This window comes from Corvus brachyrhynchos, unplaced genomic scaffold (genome assembly GCF_000691975.1).
Source record: "Corvus brachyrhynchos isolate BGI_N302 unplaced genomic scaffold, ASM69197v1 scaffold3, whole genome shotgun sequence".
Lineage (NCBI taxonomy): Eukaryota > Metazoa > Chordata > Aves > Passeriformes > Corvidae > Corvus > Corvus brachyrhynchos.
In genome coordinates this window covers 11,527,235-11,551,497 of record NW_008237619.1, presented here as the reverse complement: position 1 = coordinate 11,551,497, position 24,263 = coordinate 11,527,235, and the positions used below count along the sequence as shown (strand labels likewise).

At 41.7% G+C, this 24,263-nt stretch overlaps 1 protein-coding gene across 9 annotated transcripts in view; it reads right to left on the bottom strand.

Annotated features, from left to right (window-relative positions):
- ST3GAL6 (ST3 beta-galactoside alpha-2,3-sialyltransferase 6) overlaps window positions 1-24,263 on the bottom strand; it is a 72,613-nt gene that overhangs the window by 5,115 nt on the left and 43,235 nt on the right. For 5 of the 9 annotated variants that reach the window (XM_017731968.1, XM_017731966.1, XM_017731969.1 and 2 more), the window contains 8 exons: window positions 15,296-15,395; window positions 14,469-14,549; window positions 13,127-13,204; window positions 10,915-11,018; window positions 9,792-9,855; window positions 3,897-3,992; window positions 3,314-3,500; window positions 2,126-2,263 (listed from right to left, as the gene is read on the bottom strand). In XM_017731968.1, coding sequence (XP_017587457.1) covers window positions 2,126-2,263; window positions 3,314-3,500; window positions 3,897-3,992; window positions 9,792-9,855; window positions 10,915-11,018; window positions 13,127-13,204; window positions 14,469-14,549; window positions 15,296-15,384 — 837 coding nt within the window. In that variant the 5' untranslated portion in view covers window positions 15,385-15,395. Of the gene's footprint in view, window positions 1-2,125; window positions 2,264-3,313; window positions 3,501-3,896; window positions 3,993-9,791; window positions 9,856-10,914; window positions 11,019-13,126; window positions 13,205-14,468; window positions 14,550-15,295; window positions 15,396-15,597; window positions 15,817-17,187; window positions 18,071-18,147; window positions 18,180-24,263 lie in introns of those variants that run through there. The other 4 variants (XM_017731972.1, XM_017731971.1, XM_017731970.1 and 1 more) reach the window with 4 other exon arrangements.

Sequence of the window (24,263 nt, the reverse complement as noted above, 5' to 3'; positions counted from 1 at the left end):
GCTACATGTCAGGATTAATGCTACTTGGAAATATCAGGAATATCACAGGTTGTAACTAGCTCTGTTCACCTTTCTCTATCATAAAATTCACCTAAAAAGAATATAATTAAAAATCGAGTACTTTCAAAAGGTACTATCATGAAATATCCAGATATCCTTGGCCAGTAATTAAATTTTTTCAGCCTATTTAATGGAAATGGGCATAGCCCTGGAATAACTCCACAACACTTTCTGAGTTTAGTGGTGCTGGAGCAACACATCTGATTTTATTCTTGGTTCTACTAAAAATCAGAAATGCTTGCTGGTTATGCACTAATGTGCACACTGAGAACATGAGACTGGTTTAATGGAAAAGGCAGGGACAGCAGGGAAAGCAACAGTGGTCACTGGCATCTCCCACAGGCCAAGGTGGCTGAAGCACAGGATAGTGAAGGCAGCACCAGCCCTGCCCAGGGACGAGCAATGGTACAGAGGGCTCCAATGTGAGACTTTCCTGCCCATGGGAATCCCTGTGGTGTGACCTGCAGCTTAACCAAGCTGTGCCAGGGCCACTGCAGATGTGCAGGCTCTCACTGCAGATGTGCAGGCTCTCACTGCAGACGTGCAGGCTCCCAGCCACAGCCCACCTCCGAGATGGGAGGAAAAGGGAGGAAGAGCATGCTTGAGATTGATCATTGCTGCGCAGGGATGAGGGACTGCAAAACCCCTTGCATGAAGTAAGTAGGATATGGAGGGAGCAGAAGGGGGCTCCAGGCATGGTCACACTCTAACCCCCGCTCTGTGCAGGGGCACCCAAAGGCAGAAGGAACAAAGGGTGACCAACGGGCCTGTGACTCCATACCAGCTGACACCACACACATCTCTGACTCACTGACAGCACTGCTTTTAACCTCTACTCTCACTGACAGGGCAGCCCTGGAAGAGTCAGGAGGCATTTCTGGACCTATGGAGGCCATGCACATTCTGTGGCCATTTAGGAGATTAGTTAAGCATCCAATTACTATGCTGCTTTCTTCCCACCCTTAGCTGAAAAGCTGAAATGCCACAGAGCCCCAAGCAAGCATATAGCCAAAATGGCTATTCCAGTCTGAGAGTTAATAAGGGAGAAAAAAGCCACTATTCGGCCGAGAAAAGAGAAAGAAATTTTAGGAAGAGGTACAGAACCTACCCCTCCCCACACCCACCAAAAAAAATCCACTCCCTCAAATATTAGAAAGAGTAAACCAGAAAAAAGTTGTGGCAGATACTCCACAGTGACAGCCTGTCAGACATTTCCACACGTGTCAGTTAGGTGTTGATGAAGTGGGGATGTGACCCCAGTAAACTGTACCTGTGCTAAGCAGCACATGCTTGATCCTGACTGCACGAGGGAATTCTCCAGCTTGAAGCTTTACCTTTCATCAAGAACATTTTTCAGTCAGGAACTGACAGTTAAAATATATTTTAATGTCCAAATTGCTGGTTAGCTCATTACAATGCTTGGGATCAAACCAGTAAGCACAGTGATGCTGCCAGACATTCATCACTAGCACAGGGCTGGAATATCCTCTATGTTCCCTAGTCATTCCCTGGCCCCAGGAGCGTGGAATTGCAGCAGTGTCAGAATTACAAGTTTGCTGGAGTTTTGGGGAGGTTTGTTTGTTGCGTGTGGGGTTATTTTTGGTGTTTTGATTTTTGGGGGAGGTTTCATTGCTTGTTTGGGGTTTTCTGTCTGTTGTTGTTTTGTGTGCCTTGGTTTGTTTTTTTTTTTTAATAAACACTGTAAAACACCTAACATTCAATAGTTCAAAACTCTGTATTACTTCTAGAAGCTCTTTGGATCTGTCATGTTGCATTACCTGCCCATCTTTCCCAGTTTTGTAAAAGACATTCTGTCTGTCTGGAAAGCAGTCTCATTTCATACCAATTACAGAATCCATAAAAAGGTATTTTTGGCACATGAGGCTAGCCACTCTCTTTCTGGATTCCATTTTCTCATCTTTTTAGGCACCATCTAAATGGCAAACTACTTTAATGTCAACCTAAAAGGTTTTCCACATTACAGTCTACTGTCATGAAGATATAATTGCCTCTAAATACACATTTGGTTGCACAAAACTAGAAGGCACAAAAGAAGAAAGCATACCTCCTTCTTAGGAAACCTTGTTGGGAAATGAAGCCACTCATAAGCAGTTTTCCTGGTGATGCTGGGATCAAGAATCCTGATTTGACTCGATTTGTAGATCATATTCAGAGCCGGTTTCTTCCAAAAGCCCTTTGCACTCTGTAACAGGCAAGTAAATATGCATTTTTGACAGCTGTAAACAGTTGAATTCAGTTTTGGAGCAACTCTAACCAGAGTGAACTCCAAGGGCATGAGGTTAAAGAAGAAGAGTGATGAAACCTCCCTAAGTTCAAAAACACCTGCTCCTGCAACAGGATAACCCACTGTGGCAGCAGTGGCCAGCTGGCTGGAAAACAGCTTTGCAGAAAGGTCCCTGATGGATAACGTACCAACAATATGCCCTGGAGGCAATAAATGCTCCCTATGTGCTGGCCACATGAGCATGAGCATAGACAACAGGCAGACAGAAGTTACCATTCTCAAGCACTTTGCCCTTCTGCAGTCCCACAAATCCTACGCTGGGCTTCCCTCTGCACAAGAGAGTGTGTCAAACAGCAGAAGGTCGCTACAACAGCCAACGGGCCAGAGCTCACAGCAAACAAAAAGGGTCTGAGGAGGCTGGGTTTGCTCAGCCCATCTTCAACTATCTGGAAGGGGTTTAGAAAGATGAGAGATCAGACTCTTCTCAGAGGCACACAGTGAGAGGAGAAAGAGAAATTCTCTCCTGTGACAGTGCTGAAGCACTGAAAGAGGGTTTGTAGAAATATCCTTGGAAAGACACAAAATTTACCTGGACAATGCCCTGAGAACCCGGCTTTAAACTTGGCCCTGAATGAAGAAGATTCAAAAAGATTTTGGACTTAAGACCTCCTGAGAGAGATCACTTTCAACATTATTCTGCAATTCCTCCAAGTGCACAGGGTAAAATCTGAAAAATGTCTGGAGCATGCATGTTAAAGTATCAAACAACACTAGGGAGAGGACAAAAATGTATTTCCCAGAGGTAAATTGCTTTGTGGTGAGGAACTAACCAAATATGTGCATTAGAAAGAAAACAAAGCATTTTTGGAAAAGGGATATTAAATAAACTGAGTAGGAGGAGATCCAGTGCTCCTCTCAGCTAGGAGCACTACTGTTAAAAGCAAACACGTATTTCACATGAGAGATGTGTGGCAAGATGAGCCAAGGTGCAAGAATAATTGAACTCACTATTTTCTGACCACCTAGTATCTCCCAAAGCCACTTCAAATCCCGTGGCTTGAAGACGATGAGAACAACAGTGGTATTAGGGTCGTAGTGGATGGGATCTGAGAAGATGGATTCCGGGTAAGAAAGGCGGAAGGTTGTCCTTCTCCCAACATCCTCTTCGTACCCTATCACCGGGCCATTATTCATTCTGCAGAGGACAGAGGCACAGAGACATCAGCAACTGCCCTGCCCATGTTCCTACTGTGCAGCGGCTGCCACACGCATTATTAGTCTGCGGGACAGACACTGTGTCTGGGTACAGCAAAGCTTAGCAGGCCAGCATTTACTTATCACATTACATAGCAGATGAGCAATTATCAGGTGCACTCACCCTCTAAACTCAGAGGGATCAAGCACATATGGGAACTCTGCCAAGGTGGTTTAGAATACAATCACATAATTGCTTACCGTGTGTCACTTGAGCAGAAAGCAAGCCTTCTGATTTGGCTCCAACACAGAAACTAGAGAAGGGCAGAGAGAGTACCTGCCTTGGACAATTACCAGTTGCTCCACGTACACAAAATGAAAAGGAGATAGCATTTACCTTATTATGACATCGTATGAGTCAATTTTCTCCCCTAATGTCTTATTTCGAAGTACTCCTCCATTACCGACCACGACACACCGTCGACAGGCAATGCTGTGGAACAAAGAGAAGTTTTAATATTCTTGACTTCCCTGGCTTCATATTATTAATGATACTTCTGCATGTTAACTGTCTTGTTTTCTAAGTGAGGTCCTGTTTCTTTTACAGCCCTTGGCCCCTACAAAGCAGGGGAAAGAAAAAAAAAAAAAAAAGAAGCGTTGTTTCAGGGACTGACTAAGTCAGTAACTGGCTTCTCTCATGTGAAACTGTTTTTACACATCTCCTTTTTCTAGTGGTTTGGTGTTTAAGATCACCTAGCCAGATGGTGATACAAATGCCATTGGATAAATTGTTTTCCACAGTCCTTCAAACTTGTCCCAGTCTGGAGGAACCAGCCAGGACAAAGCATGTCTGGAAAAGCTAACTCAATATTAAGGTGCTTCTGCAATATTGTACAACTCCACATCTCCAACACAAGCTAAAGCAGCAAGATTTATGTTCACAATTCACCTTACAGGCCTATTAACTGATCATGTGAAAAACCTTAGCCCATGACACGACAGCTCTTCAAATGAATATGGTGTGGATTTTTCCTCCCTCTATTTAAAAGGTGCTGTCTAAACACGTTTAAACAAGTGACATGCATGCTGTCATGATGTAACAAGATGGATTCCTTGATTAAAAGTTGCATTCTCAGATGACCAGATTCAAATTAGCACCACTAGGTATATAAAATATCATGTGCTAAAAAGTAAGATCTTGTACTACATCAAATCAAAACAGTAATTTCAAATTTACAATACATTCAGAGATAAAAAGCATGCAAGAAAGGTATTATGGAGATGCTAAAATTATGAAAGTAAATTCTCAGGGTAAGATTTCCAAAGTTATCACAGGTTTTCTCAATGCTATTTTGCTCTCTACTGTCTTGTTTCAATGTTAGTAAAATGTGTTAAATAAAAAAAGAAAGGGGGGGCTCACAAATAGGCTTGCTGGGTTTTTACTCGAGTAATTTTGCCTTTTTAGGGAAGGTTTAAATCAAACATGTAAGACTGTAAACTCCTCCTTTCAGAGTAAGCACATCATTTTTTTGTTATAAAAACGTCTCTCTGTTTAGAGCAAAAGCCATTCAATTTGGCTGCAGCAGGAACAATGAGAAATTAAAAATGTTGGTATTTTCTTCAGACACAAGCAGGCTCACAGTTCACTGCGGATGAGTCACCTCACAGTAACACCCCACTCCCTTGGTTCTTTCTTCAAGTAAGAAAAAGGCTCTATGCCACTTCTTGCTCTACCTTCAGGACACCAAAATTGTGTCCCAAAAACCACTATAACCTGTATTGAATTCCCAGCATGGCACTTTATGCAGACTAATTAATGTCTTTCTCCTCAAACAGTCCAACCTGTTTTTTCAGCTGAGAGTTATTATTCAACATCCATGAAAACAGCCAGTTCCAGCCAAGACTGAGCGACATCTTCAAGTACAAAGCAGTTCCCTGCATTTCCTACAGAATTAACAACATCTGCAGAGATAGTTGCCTTTAAATATATATGTGTATATGCATACACACACACACACACACATATATATAGTGCTCTAAATGCAGCTTTCGGGGTTGGGTGACATGAAACAAGCGGGCACACCTTCCCCTACTGTTTCCTGAGCAGCTTAGTAGAAGGCAAGCATTCATAAAAAGACTTCCAGCTAATACCATAAATCATGTGACTTGGTATCTTGGAAATCAGAGGGGGGAAAACCTGTTACACCATCCTGTCCTCAGTATACTCATTCCCTCTACACCCCTAAACCCTTTCCCTCTCTACCCCTCTTGCTCATTCATTTTCCATTTAATTTTTCTACCTGGTTTGAAAGTATCTTAAGAAAGCAGGCTGATGCACATATGCCTCTTACAGTTTACAGCAGGAGTAAGAAAACAGAAGTTGCCCTTTTCCTGAATTATACCTTGTTACTTACAGCTATAGCTTAGAACTCAAAGTAAGGAAGGAAAAAGGAAAACTGGATGAAAAAATGTGATCAGTAAGTGATGAAGGTGGAGTGAGGGAGAGGGGAAAAAAGCACAAGATTAGCATACGGTTGTATCATGTCCCTGGCATTTACTTTGAGGAGGCACTGCTTTTTCTGTTCCATGTAGATGAACTTACAGTAATTCCTTATTATATACCTTTCAGCTTTTCTAAAAGGTGATTTAAGACACTTCTTCACGAAGGTAACCTCTAGCAATTGAAATAATGCCTTCCACTCTAACATACAACTAAGAACTTTCTCCTCTCTGTAGTCATGATGCAGCAGGACACACACGGCAGGGAGGGCAAAATAAAACAAGACTTTAGAGCTGAGCAACTGAGGTTTGCTCAGCTACAGAAGTTGGGTCGCTGTTCTCAAGTCAAATCCAAGCTGTTTTTTCTTACTGATGAATAGAAACCAGATTTTGCTTATGACTAAAAGCTGACTGATACTACTTGGACAGACAACAGAGTGAAATTTGAAGTTTGATTAAGTTTTTGAATTACAGTGCCCTTCATAACATGAATACTCAAAACCAAAGTTATCAGCTGCCATCAAATACCCAATAAAGAATCTAACATTAGTATTTCAACTTCTGAAATGGATAAAGTCAACAAGTAGATCAAATATTTCTGAAGAAGTGTACGTGAGTATAGTCAAACAAATTAAAACAACCAGCTTTTAATCTCTGTCAGGCTCAAAGTGGGCTGGCTCAAACAGGAAGTCTGGCACAAATGTGCTGTTTATGAACTGCCTCCTCCCCTTCCCCTTCCAGTATTCAAATGTCCTCAGTTATGATCCTAAATCTAAGTCCACAGTAGTACAGGGTCCACTAACAAAAATAAGCAGGGAGGGGAACTGTTTATGTAAAAAAACAACACAGTATCATAGAAAACTAACATATGACATAGAGATAAAAATATGTAGCTAGGCTGAACTGCATTTAAAGATTCTTAAGTTAAATAAACTGATCTGTACTTACTACAGATCACAGAAGTCAACATACCAATTTTCAGCAGACTGTTACTCCCAGATATTTTACCAACCTCACTGCTTTAAATTTCCTTTTCATAATGTTTTCAAATTAAACAACCCCAAACACTCACCCTTTCTCCAAGTAAATAAAATGACAAGAAGAGAAATTATTTCATATATCCTTAAACAAGATCAGGTGTGCTACAAGCAAAATGTAACAGATTGCAGTGTCCAGACATTCAGCTTACGATCAGCAGCACAGTATTGACGCCAGTGAAAAATATTAAGACCTTGGCCTAACAATAGCTGTAGGAAAGGTTTGAGTGACAAAAGGATTGCCTTTATGTGTCAGAGATCTACTAAGAGTATAAATGGATCCCAATGCAAACACCATGGTAACTGATCTCCAGTGTCTGCAGGCAGTACTCAAACCATTGCTCCATTCAGGTGGTGTACAAGATCCTCAACCTCAAGGCCAGGCCTTGGCTTATGTATTTTGTTTATATGGTGAAATACTAAAAGAAACATTTTCCTAGTCTATAAAAGAAAAATATTGCTAAATGGAAATGTAGCCTTTAGAGGTCAAAAGGTTTGCATCCTCCACATTCCACTGAAATTCTGTTTCAGAGGAAAAAGAAAAAAAGATCTCAACTTCAGCTCCTTTAACACACACCCCCCCCATAGCCAGTTGAAGAATGCAAATTATTTCCTTAGAGGTTATGTGGTGAAAGGAGGATGCAGAGGTCACATTTTGTTGACTCAGGATTGTGCAAATGCATTTGTAAGAATTGTTGAGCTCAGAATCCTTAGAGTACTCAGTGAGGAACTGAAATCACAACTGAACTGAAGTCAGTGACACTGTTCATTTCCAAACTCTTTGGGAGAGCTAGACCTTTACACAGTGAGAACTCGACCTAAGTTTGGAACATGACACTGTTTGGAAAAAAAACCTTTGTAGCTCACTCTGTACAGATTTACCTAATTTGTACACAAATACAGCTACATAAGCACCATGGGCTTTGTGCTTATCTAGCCTAATACTTGTCTGCCTTAAAAAACGTTTATAGGGGAAATCTATTCAGCCAAGAAGGCTGAATCGGACAACAGCATTACAGAGCTGCCTAATAATTCTGCATTACTGGAAAATGTTGTTAGGATTAATTCCCAAAGCGTTTCACTGTTAAAAGCCACTGTATCTCAGTGAAATATATGTATAAAAACTCTTCCCTACTACAGTGATTCATGCCCTAAGAGTTCTGTACACAAAACCTGATGGACCTAGAAAGAATATATTGTATGAAGTCATTGTATTTTTGATTTGTTTATACTGCCTATTAAATAGTAACAGCTCTCATTTTGCTTCAGTGCCACTGAAGTGTATTACTTTTAATAAAATGAGGCTTACTTCCCAGAACTACTAACCATATCTACATCTCAGACTCTACATTCAAAGGATAAATACCAATTTCCTTATTTATCACCTACAGGACAGGCACTTCCATTTAAAAGGTCCAAACATCTCTGCTTTACAGCACAATGACAGCGCTGAACTTACGGTTTCAGGGAATTTCTAACACAACATTTGGCACTGTCCTTCTCCAGAAAAAAGAGCAGCTTCTGTCAGCCAATTCTGTATAAACTTACCCCATTATCACACTCTTGATACAAAATACGGAGTTTTAATTTTTTCCTTTTTTTTTTTTTTTTTTTTTTTTTTTTTTTTTTTTTTTTTTTTTCTTAAAAGACTAAACTTGAACATCCTAGAAACAGACTAAACACAGAGAAAGGAAGGAGTACAGTAGGGGAAAAAGAACCCACAACTCAGTATTAAAACAAATTCTTAGGTTTGAACATATTCCACCCAAGTTCAATTAAAATGTGATCCTGACATTTGGCTTCAAGCAGCAATCTTGTATGATCTCTGTAATTAAAAAACAGAAACAAGTACAGCCAACCTCATTTGCATTCAACTCTATTAAGAAGTCTGTATATTAACATGGTAGCTGTCAGGTTGTCAGCCCATTTCCTAGACTGCAAATCTAAGGAGTCACCTGCATCACTTCGTAAACACAGGACTTTAGTCTACTTGCCAACCCTACTACACTACCTCAAAAAAACCCCAACCAAAGCCAAACAAAAAACAAGACACGCAAACACAAAGACCCTCCAAAACAAAACAAAACCAAACCAAACCAAACCTCCTGGCAGATGTGGCTTCCAACAAGAGATTTAATGTAATTGATCTAATTTAATCTATCTAATCCATGGGAAGCAAGTTACCTAAGGCATGCTCCCTTCCATGCCACACCCTTCTTACTCGCCAAAGGACAGCCAGCCTTTCCTGTCTTCCTTGATCTCCCTCATCCACGAGGAGAGGAAGTTGAACGTACATAGGAACAAGGGTGTGCAGCAGCCAGCAGATGCAGAGGCACAGGGATATGCCCAAGATTTGTTCTGCATAGGAGACCTTGGTTTGCACCTGCTTATCTCAAATATTCCCCATCTTACACTGAGTTTGCAAGAGGAGATCACATTCAATCTGAGTGTAAAAGATACTACAGGAAGATGGGACTGCATTCAGCTGGCAAATTTCTAACACACTTCTAAAAGGATATCTCTAAGTGGAAGCTCCCTCAGAGAATAATTTTTCTTGCACGCTGGTGCTACGTAAGTGTAAAACCAAGCCTACTTAAACCTTGCAATCAGCTACACACTGCTCGGACCCCGCCAATCTGATCCGTGTCCTGACTAACTTGAGTGTATTCAGGATAATCCGGCAGACATTCCTTTTCAGGTAAGTACAAATATTAAAAATGCAACTAGCAGAAACAGCAGCAAATAAACCATCTCACCTGTCTTCTTCATTGGAAAGGCCACAGTTCTGCAGTCTCGAAAGCGCTAAACGAAAAAATTGCTCTAGAAAGAAAATATAAACAAGATTAATAAAAACATCCAGTATTTGCCAATACAAAAGTAAGTGTGTCACCCTGACAACAGTATTTTTACACACAGTAGTTTATATGCACTGTGCATAAAAGCCTCCAAGTAAGAACACTCAGAATTCAGGGCCACAGATCAACTAATGATGCTGAAGAAATTCAGATTTATCAGAGCTCCTCTCTGAGTTTTTTCTGCCTCAAAATAGAAAACAGCCTGAGATTTGTATTAAAAAAAAAACCAACAAAAACTTAGTTACAGTAAGTAAGAACTGGAAGAATTTTCAAGACCTACATCCTAACTGACTTTGTTTTTTCTTCTACTCACCTTCAGCTGACACAAGAGGGTTCCTACATAGCCAGGGACAGTAACAGCATTACGGATCTTGGGAGAAGACATCAATCCAGCCTGTGACAAAGCTGGACAGAGGCACATTCCCAGCCCAACCCTGGTGGACAGGCTCCTGCTGGACACTCAATTTGCCTCGGAGGAGAAATCAACTCATTCCCAAATGTAGTTTTCCTCAATGTAACCCCAAAAGTGCAGGAAAATGCACCATCCCTGTTACCACTGATGGAGGGCAAATCAGAAGTCTAAAGGCCAGACTAGGAAGATGCACTGTTCAGTGTTAAAAACTCTGAAATTGGGACTTCACAACGCTTTCCAAAAGGGTGGCTAAAGCCCTTAGGGTGTTTGGCCCTATTTACTCTGCCCTGACCAACACTGGCAGTGGCAACGAGCCAGCAAACCCTTTGCACAGGTCCAGCAACCAGGCAGTGTCATCAATTCCCCCCTGCAGTTCCTGTGACACCTTCCCTGGCAGGAGGAGCCCGCTCAGTGTCGTGCTTTAGCCCCAGATGGCAAATAAGTGCCACACAGCCACTCACTCTCCACCCCTTGACAGGGAGGAGAAGCAGAAAAAGGTAAAATTTGCATGGAAAAGGAAAGAAAGAGGGGAATAAAATCCAAGAGATTCAGGTGGCTTTACAAGCCATTTAGGTATTTCTGTTTAAAATAAGGTACACGGGAAACACAAACCTGCTCTCTTTATTCCGTAAGGTAGTTCAAACTTATTGCTCCCTTGGAACTCTGCCACTCTGATAAAATCATTAGCACACAGGAACGGGTATATTTTGTCAACACTGATGAAGGAAAAAAGGAAGAAGTTTCAAAAATCCAAATGATATACCTGCATAAGCCAGTAAGTCATGCAACTGCTTTGTAAAAAGCTCTTTTTATCCTACTATTACAATTTTTATCATATTATCATCCATTTTTAAAAGAAGAAAATCCATGAACACAGGGAAAGCAAGCAGATGATGGAAGAGGGGAAGACCTTGTAACAGAAAATACAGGCAAAGAGTGAGGCAAAAAGACTTGTCTATTAGTGCAATTTATATAGACTTATTAGAATTGTCATTACAATTGTGTGACTGAAAGCTTACACCACAAGACCACATATTTAAGAGAATACATAACCCAGGAAGACAGTGAATAACTTCAGGTTTGAAAAGTACATTATACAGGTAGCAAGGAAAGTTAAGAGTTATTATTGTACATGGCAACTTAATAAACAAGAACAGGATTTGAAGCAAGGTGTTTTAAGTCGAAAATACCATCTCCTGATTTGAGCTGCTCTCCTATTCCAAACAAATGGCACTATATGACTGTGCTGACATCAGTAAGTTGTTGGGGGCAACACAGGTATATCCATGCAGCAAAAAAGTATGGAGTTCTGATGTCCACACTACATGCATCTTGGGTATTTTATATTCTGGACTGACCCTAGTAGGGTCCCACCCCTAAGCAGCTGCAGCACATGGGCTGTGCTCCTGCAGTGCATCTTCTGGCTTAAGCAATGTCTGAAAGAATCCCAGTGTATTCGCACCAGGGCCACCCTGGGATGAGAAGCACGGCATGTGGGGATCACAAGGTGGTTTGCCTCAAAAGCACATTCTTCCTGCAAACTAGAACATGATGGCATGATCCCTTTTAAGTGTCAAGCTAAAAAGGTCACTTCTTTTGTCAAAAAACAGGAAGCACAGAAAAGGGATCTCTCATAGCAGGGAAGGGACTCTTACTGCCTTAGTGCCAAGTCCAGGAAAATGAGTGAACAGCAGACACAAACATGTCACATGCTACCATGCCCTTGGCTTCACCTTTGAATTAACTATGCACACACTCAGTGTACTCACTGACTTTGTCATGATCCTGCATATTAGGTCTTAGATTAAAATGTTAACACAGAAGTATACAGTCACCAGAAAACCTAATGTTAATCATAAAACGCCCCAGTCAGCACATGCCTTGCTTGTTAAGAATATTAATAGCTGTTAAGAAAACCTTCTCTTTCAGTTTCCCAAATCAAATCCCTCATTCTTTAAGCTCTATGTATTCAGAACATACTAACAGTAAAAAGGGAAAAAACCCCAAACAACAAGACACTACAGCCCACACACCGAGAAATGTGCAATAGCTTAACTAAGCAAGACCAGCTAGCTTTGAGACATGATGCACTAAATACCCACATTAAATTTATTACCTTGCTTTGCTGTTCAGAAGCAGCTGGTAAGCTTAGACATAATAAATAATTTACCTACTGAGAAGAGATTCTTAATTCTAGCTCTTCCAGCTCTAGTTCCTTTCAAATAAATAATTCTGTGAGGTTAGAAATCCTTTCAACCTCCCCAGGCTATAACCAAAGTGCACAGAACAGATCTTCAGCTCATGCAAACTGTCTCTATAAAGAAGCTACACAAAGGTGTGAGACTCTGTCCTAGCTGTGCATGTACTTTCTTCTTGCTGTGTACCTCTGAGTCCACTCCTGCCCCTTTGCTGAACACCAGAGCTACCCTGCTGCACCCAACACACAGACAGCTTGGGCACAATCCATGGGCAAGGGAATCAGGACCACCTCACTGGACCAAGAGCTAACCAAAACTCAAAGACTACAAGTCTGCTTTGGGTGGCACAGAGTTAATATGCTTCCACGTGCTTTAAAACCTGCAACAGCACTAAAATTATAGCCATGCTTTTTAATATACAAAAAGTACCAGGGGAAAAAAAGAAGCCATGGTGTCTCTGTGTAGAGGTTTAAGACTTCTTCAGCCAGGACCTGGCCTAATCTTTCCAAGCTTTCTCAGGGTGCTACTCAACATTTGCTTCAAAATGTGTAAATAGCCCAGTTCTACCTCAATCAGCACAGCCTTTCCTTCCCCTCCCTGCCCCCCAACTCCCACAGAAGACCCACCCCAGTAAAGATTCAAATGCTGGTTTCAGGAGACAAGTGTCCAACGCATTCCTCCTCTCCACAGCTGTAGGTGGCAGCCTGCAAAAAAAGAATTTCAAATAAATAGCAAAACCAGGAATGGGTAGCATAAACAAGGTAGGGACACTTGGACAAATCAATCAGTAAAAGCTGATTACTGAGTTAAGATCACACCAATATTTCATTACTCCCTGCCTCTGTGTTACAAAGATGAAACTTTCTTATTGCAGCACAATTACTTTTACTAGTAAAGGCTTGTATCTCTCACTGCTGCTCCAAGGGGGCTGTGACCTCCCTTGCTCAGCAAGTATCAAAGCAGGCTTAATCAGAAGTGAGAACTCAGGCCCACCTCCAGAAAAGCAAGACTCCTGGGCTCAATCACCCCTGCAGCCATTCCACATGGCATCCCCATCGCTCTCAGGGAGGAGACAAGAGTCTTGTTTGGAGAAGGAAATAGGGCACTTTAAGGAAAATGAGATTCTTTGGGGATAAGTCATTCCTCTCATAATAAGGCTAAGACTTGCACTTCTAAGCACATCCCCGACTTGGGAGATTTAGCCCAATTAATCACAAATATGAAGCCCAGAAGGAAAGGTAAAGTTCAGTGCGAGCAACACGTGCCTCTGGGCTGCATTAAAAACAGAAGAATGAAATCACCACATTAGAACCACAAGCCAAAGAGACCATTAAGGTTAATTGATTTTTGGAACCTCAAGTTGTTATGTGAGTACTGACACTGAGAAAGCACCCTGTGAAATCTGTCAGCTCGCCACCTTGTTGCTTTCCAGAATCAGCCTCACAGATGGCATTTTGCAGGACAGCTTCAGAGAGAAGAGAGGTCTGCTTTCAAGTTTCAGCATAGGTGCTCATTAGTCCCACAAATCTAAGGAAGTCACAAGCACAAGAGCTGCCTATACATGCACTTGAACATGGCAAGTGAAACACACCTCTGGTTTAGTAAGTTTTAAGCACTGAAGTTGCCCTCCAAGCTGTGCTAACTTTATTCAGGTACAACTCAGAATTGCATGGATTTGAAAATTTTAAGCCAATGTCCTTCCAACAATTCACTGCTTGTTACAGACAGTTATTGGAAATGGCCATAAACATTAAACAAACACTGGAAACATGACATGGACAAATTCCTTTCTGACAGACAGCTTACCACTGTGTTCGTAACAGGAACAGCCACTGGACACAGTTGTACAATTGAACAGGGAGCCTATGGACAAAGGCTACAGATTTTAGCCTCAATCCCTCCCACCTGTCCAAAAACAAAACAAAACAAACCAACCCCATCACAAAAATACTCAACTGCTGAACTTACTGATTGTAACTGATTGTAACTCCACTAGTCACATAGGAAGGAGAAGCCCTCACAGAGGAAGTCTGTCCATAAAAGCTAATCCTGCAAAAAGGGAAATGTCACACAACATTGTGGTTTTCTGTAAAGACAAACCACAACAGAAAGCTATTTGTATCATCTGCATACTATAAACAACAAGATAAAAGGAGCACATTAACCACTACTTTTAAAAACTATCACTTATCTTCATAATGCTCTGGTCAGTCCTGGTCACAGCTGTGCGAAGACCAATGGAAACTCAACTTCTTCAAGTAAGTGCCCTGAATTTTAGATCCCAAGCCACTTGTCCTGTGAGCCTGGAGACAGTGAAGGCTCACTGCCCTCAAGGGCTGCTGCTAGGCCTCAACAAATTTCAGCTTTTCAAAAGGTGTTCCCTGCACCTGCAGTTATTCCCATGTGTGGAGAAGGCCTCTCTCACGTCACTTATCAGACATTTAATGGAACAACTAACACTAAACCCACATGGGGTGGAGGGAGATGTGGACACCTAATTTCTGCATTTCATGTATCTCCTCACCTGAACTGAGGTCCTGACCTCTCCATACAACCAGGCTCAAATTAATTACTATGTTTGAAAGTGACACAAGAGAACAGGTGACAGGACAGAACGATCATAGTGATTCCCTCAGAGTACCAACAAACCCCAACCACAAAACACACACACAGAGTAGTAATCACTTATGATGATTACTAGTAAACACTTATGGAGCAACACAAGAACTCAGAGCCACATCTCTCATACAGCCAATGAGGTGCCTGCACTCTAAATGAACGAACCATCACCATACCAGTAGAGGTTATTTCTCCACAGATTTCCATGCAGGATACCATACATAACAGCAGCAGCCAGGATAAAAACCAGGAGAATTCGTTTCATGACTGATAAACCTGAAATACAAGAAAAACAAAACAAGAAACTGAAATGCAAGATGAATTAATACATGAACTTTTTCTAAAGCATCTGGAAAACTACACAAGAAAAGTTATTGTTATTACAGCCATTCTCTACCACCACAAGTCTGGCAGGTGATCACTTTGGATTCTCACACAAAGACCCAGTGTCAGGAGATGAATGCTGCTTTGCACTTACCATGCGTGTGTACTCTGCACAGAAGCACGGGTTCATTCTAGGTTCTCTCTGAAGACATCTCAGAGTAGAACTCTCTTCTGTCCACTGGCAGCCCAAAGAAACCAGCTGGCCTTTATAGGTACCTGTGCTTCTCCTGTTCCTTGTGCCACACACTATCAGTTTCCGTAATTACACAGTTAAACAAGCACTGGCACAGCGCAGGACGCAGATAGGCTGATGCTGATGAAACAGAACAGGGTATGAGCTGTCACAAATTTCTACTAATTTTTTTAGGATTGCTGAATGTTCTTAAAAGTCCAGTTTTGACATTTAAAGATGCACTGAAACTATTTGCTTATGCCTGCACACTCTTCAGCTCCTGACACAAGCCAAACTTCATTGCTCAAGCAACAGAAAAATGTTATTTTCACACATTACAAAGTGAGGAAGAAAAGTTAAGACCCCATCTGTTGAACTTGTGAAGCTATAGAAAAACATCAGAGAAAGTGTTCATTTTTCAAATAGAGTTTGCACCTCATTGCACAGTCTAGTGAAAGAAAAACAGAGAAATATCAGGAACTCACATATCTGGCAAGACAGACTGAAGGAAAATCAAGTCCTGTATTGCTCACATCTTACACAGTGAGCAGCCTTTTCAGTAGCTATGAATGAACTGTTGTTGGTTAATCTTGTGAAAGTCCAAAATAGCCATTCCAGCCACATGTTACTGTGGAAATTTACTTGAGAGGTACAGCCTTCTAGTATTTCACTTCTCCCCCATCATGGGAAGCAGGGTCAAAGCACACAATGCATATATACACCTACTTGCCTATCTGTATTTTAAAGTGAACTGAACAAACAGCTGTCCAGCAAAACAAGCCATATCCAAACATACTACTTCATTTTCCAAGAGGAGAATCTTGGCCTCTATGGCTTGTTTTTATACCTTTTTAATTTTCTTTTTTTTAAAGTCGATGTTGCTTTTTAGTCTTTAGAGTTGCTGTTACTTTAACCAGCTCTAAGGCAAGAAAACTCAAGGTGGCTATAGTCCAAGTGATTTACAGCAATATGCTTTATGCTAGTAATATCCTAATAACTCATTTTGAAGGCCAAGAAACTACTAGAGAGCCATTTTATTATTAGAAATTGAAAACCAAATTGCTGCCACTCACACTTCTTCACTCCTGAAGAAGTACCCAACAGTGTCACCACTACTTGAGTGCAACAACCCACTACTTCCTTATTCTTTTCCACTCATATCTTTCACCAGAATTTAATTGTAGCATTAGAGTGGTTTTAAAACAGTATCTACCAGTAACAAAGTCATGCAATGAACCAGGTAGAATCTATCAACCTGAAGTATCCTACAGGCTATCCTGCTCTGTTTTGGAAGAAATACTTCATAAGCTGCAGCTGTTGCAATTCCAATCTTTCAACCCTCTTTGGGAAGTAGCACTGCCTCCCTTCAGCTCCAATTCCCCTGACTCTACTTGAAGGGTCACTGCAACTTAGTCTAGACAGTCACTCCCAACTTCTAGAGCAATCTCTAAGTTTTTGCAGTAATTCAGTGAGAGTCTTTCCCTTAAACTGCAAAAATAGAGGAAAACTCACCTACTGGGCTCAGTCAAGTGTCATTAACAGCAACTGGCTCATAATCTGGAGTGCCATCACAAGACACATACAGGACAATGGAGGGATCAGGCCCAGCAGCATAGGTTTATGAAAGGCAGGTCCAGCTTGACCAGCCTGATCTCCTTGTATGACAGGGTGCCCTACACAGAGGATGAGGGTAAAGCTGTGTATGGTATGTTGTATACAGAGTCCTTAGTAAAGCCTTAGACAGTATTTCCCACAGCATTCTCCTGGAGAAACTGGCTGCTCGTGGTTTGGATGGGTGTGCTCTCCACTGGGTAAAACGCTGGCTGGCTGAGCCCAAGCAGGGTAGGGAACAAAGTTAAATCCAACTGGCAGCCAGTCAGTAGTGGGGTTCCCAGGCCTCAGCCTTAATGAATATTTTTAAAGAAAAGATATGGTCTGGACAAGGGGATTGAGTGCACATTGTCAGTTTGCAGGTAACACCAAGTTGAGTGGGAATGCTGATCTGCTGGAGGGCAGGAAGGCTCTGCAGAAGGATCTGGACAGGCTGGATCAATGTGCCAAGGCCAGGTGGAGGAGGTTTAACAAGGCCAAGTTGAACCCCTCTGTCTGGGTCACAACAACCTCATTCAGCACCACAGGCTGGGGGCAGAGTGGCTAGAAAGCTGCCTGGCAGAAAAGAACCTGGGAGTGCTGGTCAGCATTGGAAGAACATGAACCAGTGTGTGCCCACATGACCAAGAAAGCCAATGGCATCCTGGCCTGGATCAGCAAGAGTGTGGCCAGCGAAATGAGGGAAGAGATCACTCCTCTGTTCTCAGGAGTAGTGAGGTTGCACCTTGAACCCTGTGCTCAGTTTTGGGCCCTGGAGAAGACAGAGACTGAGATGCTGGAGCGAGTCCAGAGAAGGGCAAAGCTGGTGAAGTGTCTGGAAAAGCAGCAGCTCAGTGGAGACCTTATCACGCTCCACATTACCTGAAATGAAGTTGTAGCAAGGTGGGGGTCGGTCTCTTCTCCCAGGCAACAAGTGACAGGACAAGAGGAAACAGCCAACAGCCTCAAGCTGCAACAAGGGATGTTTAGGTTAGGTATTAGGAAAAAAATTTTCTGAAAGGGTTGTCAAGTACTGGAACGGAACAGTCTGCCCAGGGAAGTGGTTGAGTCACCATCTCTGAAGGTATTTAAAAGATGTCTAATGTGGCACTTGAGGACAATGTTTGAGTGGTGGATCTGGCAGTGCAGGGCTAATGGTTGGACTCCATGATCTTTTCCAAACTAAGAGATGCTCTTACTTACTTGAAAAACACACTGCATTCTGTAGCAGTTTCTCCCTTTCACTATTAGTATTTTTTACCCCCTCCTGCTTTGAAAAGGTTTGCCAAAACATCCCACTAAAGTGAAACATCCCACTGAAGTGTTTATCTTTACTCCCTAATTCAATCAATGCAAACTTCAGTTAAACAGAACATAACAAACCAGCTCTTCAGATAAAGTAGCTAAATTAGTGACTGATTAAATTGCTGATTTTGCTGACTTCCATGTAAGAAAACCTTGCTGAAGAGTCAGACCAAGCTACAAAACAGAGAAAAGACAAGACAAAGAAAAGCAGCGCATAAAGGATCTACTAAAACCCAAAAACATTATTCATAACAGTATTATTCACAGAAGAGAAAAAAAACCTGTTCCACTTGCAAAGTATTTGCAAAGATATTCATACAGTCTGGAAAAAAAAATCATTGAAACAAGAGAACAGAAGTCAGCATCATTCTTCAAACAGGATCATAAGAGACCTGTAACAACTTCCAGTGTTTTATGTAGGACACTCAGCCTGGCACACATGTGATAATGGGTCCACCCCATCTCCAAACAACCCATCATTAAGAGCGTACCTAACTTGGCCTTTAGAAACATAAAATGGTCTTTAATTATGTGTCTTCTCACCATCCCATCCCCCAGTGCCTGGCTTCATTCCGTGTTTGAGAGAAAGTACTGTAGCCAAGAAAGTCTTCACTAAGAAGAATGTCTTTCTTAGTCTGGTTTAGTAAACAGAACCATTGCCTTGTTTACAGAAGAAATTATTCTGGGTGCATTTTTAATGGTGACAGCATCTTCCAGCTCTTCCTTCCTATTTTAAAACAGCTGAGCATTGTAGAAAGTTAATCAAAGGAAAACAAACTCCTACTATGCAAATATTGCACTAGAAAATTCCCACAGTAAGAGATGCAAAAAAATAGGGAATTGAGAAGGCACAGTTCAGGTGGAAAACAGCAGTTCCATTCTAGTTTATTTACTTCAACACAAGAGCCAGCATATTGATTTAAGCCCATCAACCCAAGTGACAGAGGCCATGGTTCCCTCCCTTAGGTCAATGTTAGTGAGAGTTAAGCAAAACAAGGAAGACAAACTGGAACGCAATTATTCAATTTCCTCCACTTTCTTAAAGTCCTACAGTGATCTACACAATGAAAGGAACAAGGAACCCAGTATGACCGTGCCTTATGATCATGGTGACAGCTGGTCAATTTTCTGACAGCAAGCAATGGGATGCATAAGTGCTGCAAAAAACTGATGGGCATTTTTTAACAGTAATCTAAGCTAACTTCTGTGGGTCAGCTTCCTACCTCTCCCAGAGAAGAGAGTTACAATTACAGAATTAGACAAGATTGACTCTGTTATGGTACTAAGAAGACCTGAGAGATCAGCCTGCATCTCCTATTGACAGACAGATGCCCCTAAGCTCCCATGAACCCACCAGAAAGACTCATTTGGGTATATGATCTATTAACTATGTAAGACCTGAGGCTAATATTTTCTTCCCTTGGTGGAAGCAGGGAACCCCCATCCTTGACAGAGGCACGATCATTCCTTACAATTAGTCTTTATTCTAGTACAGTGTGGTATAAGCCACTATCCCAGAGCCTCTGTTTATCTTCCAACTTACACATTCAGTTGATGCAGTCCTGCCACAGAATAAACCCTGCAGGAATCTACAGCTGTTGGACTGAGCAATCAAATGACCACACTATCATCATCTTTCCTTCATGATGCTTGTAAGCCTTCCTTCTTTTCTTCCTTAAAAATTAGTAGTGTTAATAGCACAATGCAGGAAGCTTTTGCATGCGTCCTACTTATTTTGTGAAGTACCTTTCACTACTACTGAAGCAGAGTTAATAAATATTTAACTATAAAGTGGTTACTACTAAATTAAATACTACGCAGCTTAAAACAGTCTCATCTCCATAAACTGTCACAAGACGATGTAAGTTCTTTGCTGCTGCCATTAAGTGACAGCCTGAAAATTTCAGCTCATTGAGACCTCAGATTCCTATCCCTTGTAGTTGTGGGGGAGGAAGTGAACTTGAAAATATGCTTTGAGCAGACCTTGAAATTTAAAGGGACAGCAGAAAAAGCACGTAAAAGCCTAATAAAGGTTTAAAAAGAAACATCAGGATTTTTAAGATTTAGTCAATATTTTGTGGGTTTACGCTTGTGACCACCAGTCCTGCAGCACTGCTTCCTTTTGGTCAGGATGTAGCATGTGCCTGGTGAAACAACCATGCAGCAAGACGGTAATTGAGGAAGAAGTTCTCACATCATCATCTTTCTCAAGCTGTCAAAATGTGAGCACGTTATGGCACAAATATGTAGTATTTCTTCTGCCTAACCTAAATACTATTCACCATTCACTTTTCCAGTTCTTGCTTTAAGTATGTGCATTATTTCATTGTTCATTAATTCTCCCCCTCTTCAGGAAGGGAATGCTGCAGAGAGACTACATCAAAGCGCTGCTGCACAGTCTAAGAGGTACTGAAGTGGCTGAGTCAGTCTAACACCATCCCTCATTCCCATGCACCTGAAATTCTCATCATTTCCAATGTTCTTTTCGATTTTAGTTTAAGAAACTTTTGTCCTCAGAAATATTGTTTAAGCGAGAGGTATTGGGTTATCCTTGCAAAATGGCTCAGAATTAAAACTAATTTTCTAACTCTCCAACAACTTGGACTTGGTTTTGAAGTTGTATATTTAACATCATCAGAATTGGAAAAGATTCTTGTTAACCTCTCCTGCCCCACACCAAACCAAAGCAGTTATTCCTGTTCCTGAAAACCTGTACACATCATGACACTAAAAAAACCTAAGGTTTTACTGTATCAAAATGTCACTAAGATCTTCCAGCATCACACCACACATATACATAGCTGCTGCTAAAGCTATTCCCTGCACTGGAAGATAAGACACTTTCTGCCCTTATCTCTTCCAACAACATGGGTATAAGCAGTAGAGGAACAACTTGCTGACTGCGACAACTGATGCCTTCTTCCTCTCCAAGAGCACACCAAACTACCCATTTCACTTCCATAGTATGCAGGTAATTGGAAAAAAAAAAATATTGTCTTTCCCCAAACACAACTTCTCTCTGTTAAAGAAAGTTTCCAGTGTTTCCCCTATCATTTCCTCTTTGTCCAAATACAGCAAGCCTGAAAAGAAACAGCAAGATAATCTTTTCTCCAAGTACCCAACAGCAAGCAATGATGTCCAGTAGATATGATATCACAGCAGCAGAGGTGCTCAATAGATTTAGCCAATCTTTGCTCTTTATCAGCTCCTACAGCCAGAACTGTAGCCTCTGTTGACATTAATTTACTGTGGAGACAGAGACTAGAGCTGTGCCCATCTTTAACCTGGTGCAGTATTTCAGGACAGGCTGCAATAGATAGGTTTTAGGGCCTAAGTGCTTGTCTCCCTTCCCTTCACCATCCTGCTAATGGTGAAACATATTCTGTACCCCAAGAGACAGCAATACATTTATTACTTTGTGGACAATTCAGGATTCCTTTATTCCATTTCTGTCTTTCAATAATGGACACTGGTATTTCGTTCTTCAGTGCATAACTGCCCGTTGGGCCAAGGAAAAGGAAAAAGCGACTTAATTGGTATTTTTCACTTATGATCACTATTTCAGTTTGCTTTTGTACCGAGTCTACAAGACCTCTGCATCACTTTCCCTCTTGTATGGCACTGCAGATGTATTTACAATCTCAGCAACTCTTCCCACACAAGCATATCCTTTGGCTAAAGGATACTGATGAAGATTTCAAGTACAGTTCAATCTACTGTACTTTCATCTCCTCTAATACTAATTTACCTAGACAGCGTATCTGGTGGAAGAGGAAGGTTAGCTCCCTTCCCAAAGGCTGCAGGCAGGCCCAGGAACAAACACAGCTCGTCTCTGTGTTTTGGGCACAACAGACAATACAGCACCCACAGCTCTCCAAACCTTGTCTCCAGCCCCACATATTCTGACCTCATCAGATCAAACAAGATTGAAAAAACACAAGCTTGTAGCCTTCCAAGACAACATGTCATCAACACAGATGGCAAAAGCTGCAAAAGGCCTGCATGTCCTGATTTACAGTCTCATCACCATGCTCAGACTCCCTTGTTCTTACTGCACTAGATAAGGTATCATCTGTTCAGTGGTGTAACTCCCTTTTCACTCCTGTTCCCTCCCTCTGCCTGAGAACCTAGAAGCTTTTATATGTACCCCACAGTGGGGGCAGAATCAGAAAGAAATTAGAGGCTGCACGCACTCATCAGCCTGTTTCTTGGAGAGCAAAATGGCACATGGACAAGCCTAAGTCAAGTTACAAGCTTTTTAAAACTTACTGAAACAGGCCCCAGTTTGGGTGCAAAAAAAAACCCAAAAAAAGCTGTGATCCTGTTCTCTGAGGTACCACAATCAATTAAGTGCACTGTTTCACAGAGATATCACTTTTGGGCCTACTGATGCAAAATTTCACATCACTTCTAACTGACATGAAATACCAGCTCCACAGATGAAAAACAGAAGCACAAAGTATCAACCAGTGAGTGCATCCTGCCAGAAAATCCGGGTGAGCAAAACACAAGGGAGCACGGGCATTAGGTACCACTGAAACGGCCCTCGGGGAAGAGCAGTATTGAGTGAACTGTCGGAGGCTGAGTTCTTCAGCCCTGCTGAGAGGCAGAACATGTCACCTCCAGCTTGGGGCTATCACAGGGTTGCTATGCCACCCTTGAGATCCAAGCTAGTATTTTGGCTGATTAGCACAGCGCAATGTGGATCCCTGGCACCAGCTCAAGGTGACAGCAGGCTCCATGGCATGGTGCAGACACACAATTAAAACTGCAAGCACAAAAAAGAGATAACTGGATTGATATTTTTCATCTGGTAAGTGCTGTTTTTAATTATTTTTCCCCTCCAAGATAGAAAACAATATTCTTTCATGTTGCAAGATGGCTTAGGACTCATTCCAATAATGGACACACAGTTAAACACTGCTAACTTAAGCTTAAAAGTCAGCCCTGGATAGACCCAAATCCAACTTGTGCCTTTGAGGGGAAGGAGAATAATAACTACTGGATTCTTATCTAACTGGTGCTTTTTAAGTATCACAGACTTCCAGAAACATTGCCTATAATTACAATCAAGAGCAAAGTCCACAGCCTCATCTTGCCTGCTTTTGTGCCTTGAGATGAGGGAGAACAAGAAAGAAGGAACAGACATTTCCATACGCTTTCCCTGTCCTGACCACCTACAGCCCTCCCATCAACACACTTCACTTCTTTTCCCTCCTTCTTCCTCCTGTGTACTTGGAACACAGACGAGCCGTTTCTGTCATGGCCAGCAGCCACAGAGAAACAGGGGAGTACACAAACAATTATTTGGGGTTTGGTCAAAAGCTAACCTCTGCATGCAAAGTCAAACACAAGTATGAGCTGGAGCACAGACAGCTCTGCTTCCTCAACTCCCAAAGCTTTAACCAAGCGTAACAAATCCAGCTCTAACTGTATCTTAAAAAAATATATATCAAACCCCCACACGCAGTCAGTAATACAACCTTAGCTGACAGAATATTTCCTAGCCCTCTTACATTCTCCCAGATTAACCTTTAAAGCTTTAGCCAGCCTAAGCTAGGTTGCTATTTATATATTACACATCATAGGTGTCTGTATAATACATGAAAGAACAAAGGCAGAGAATGGGTGCTATAAATCCATGCAGCTCCTCCTGCAAGATGTGGTGACGGCACTGTTCCTTCCCAGTCTCT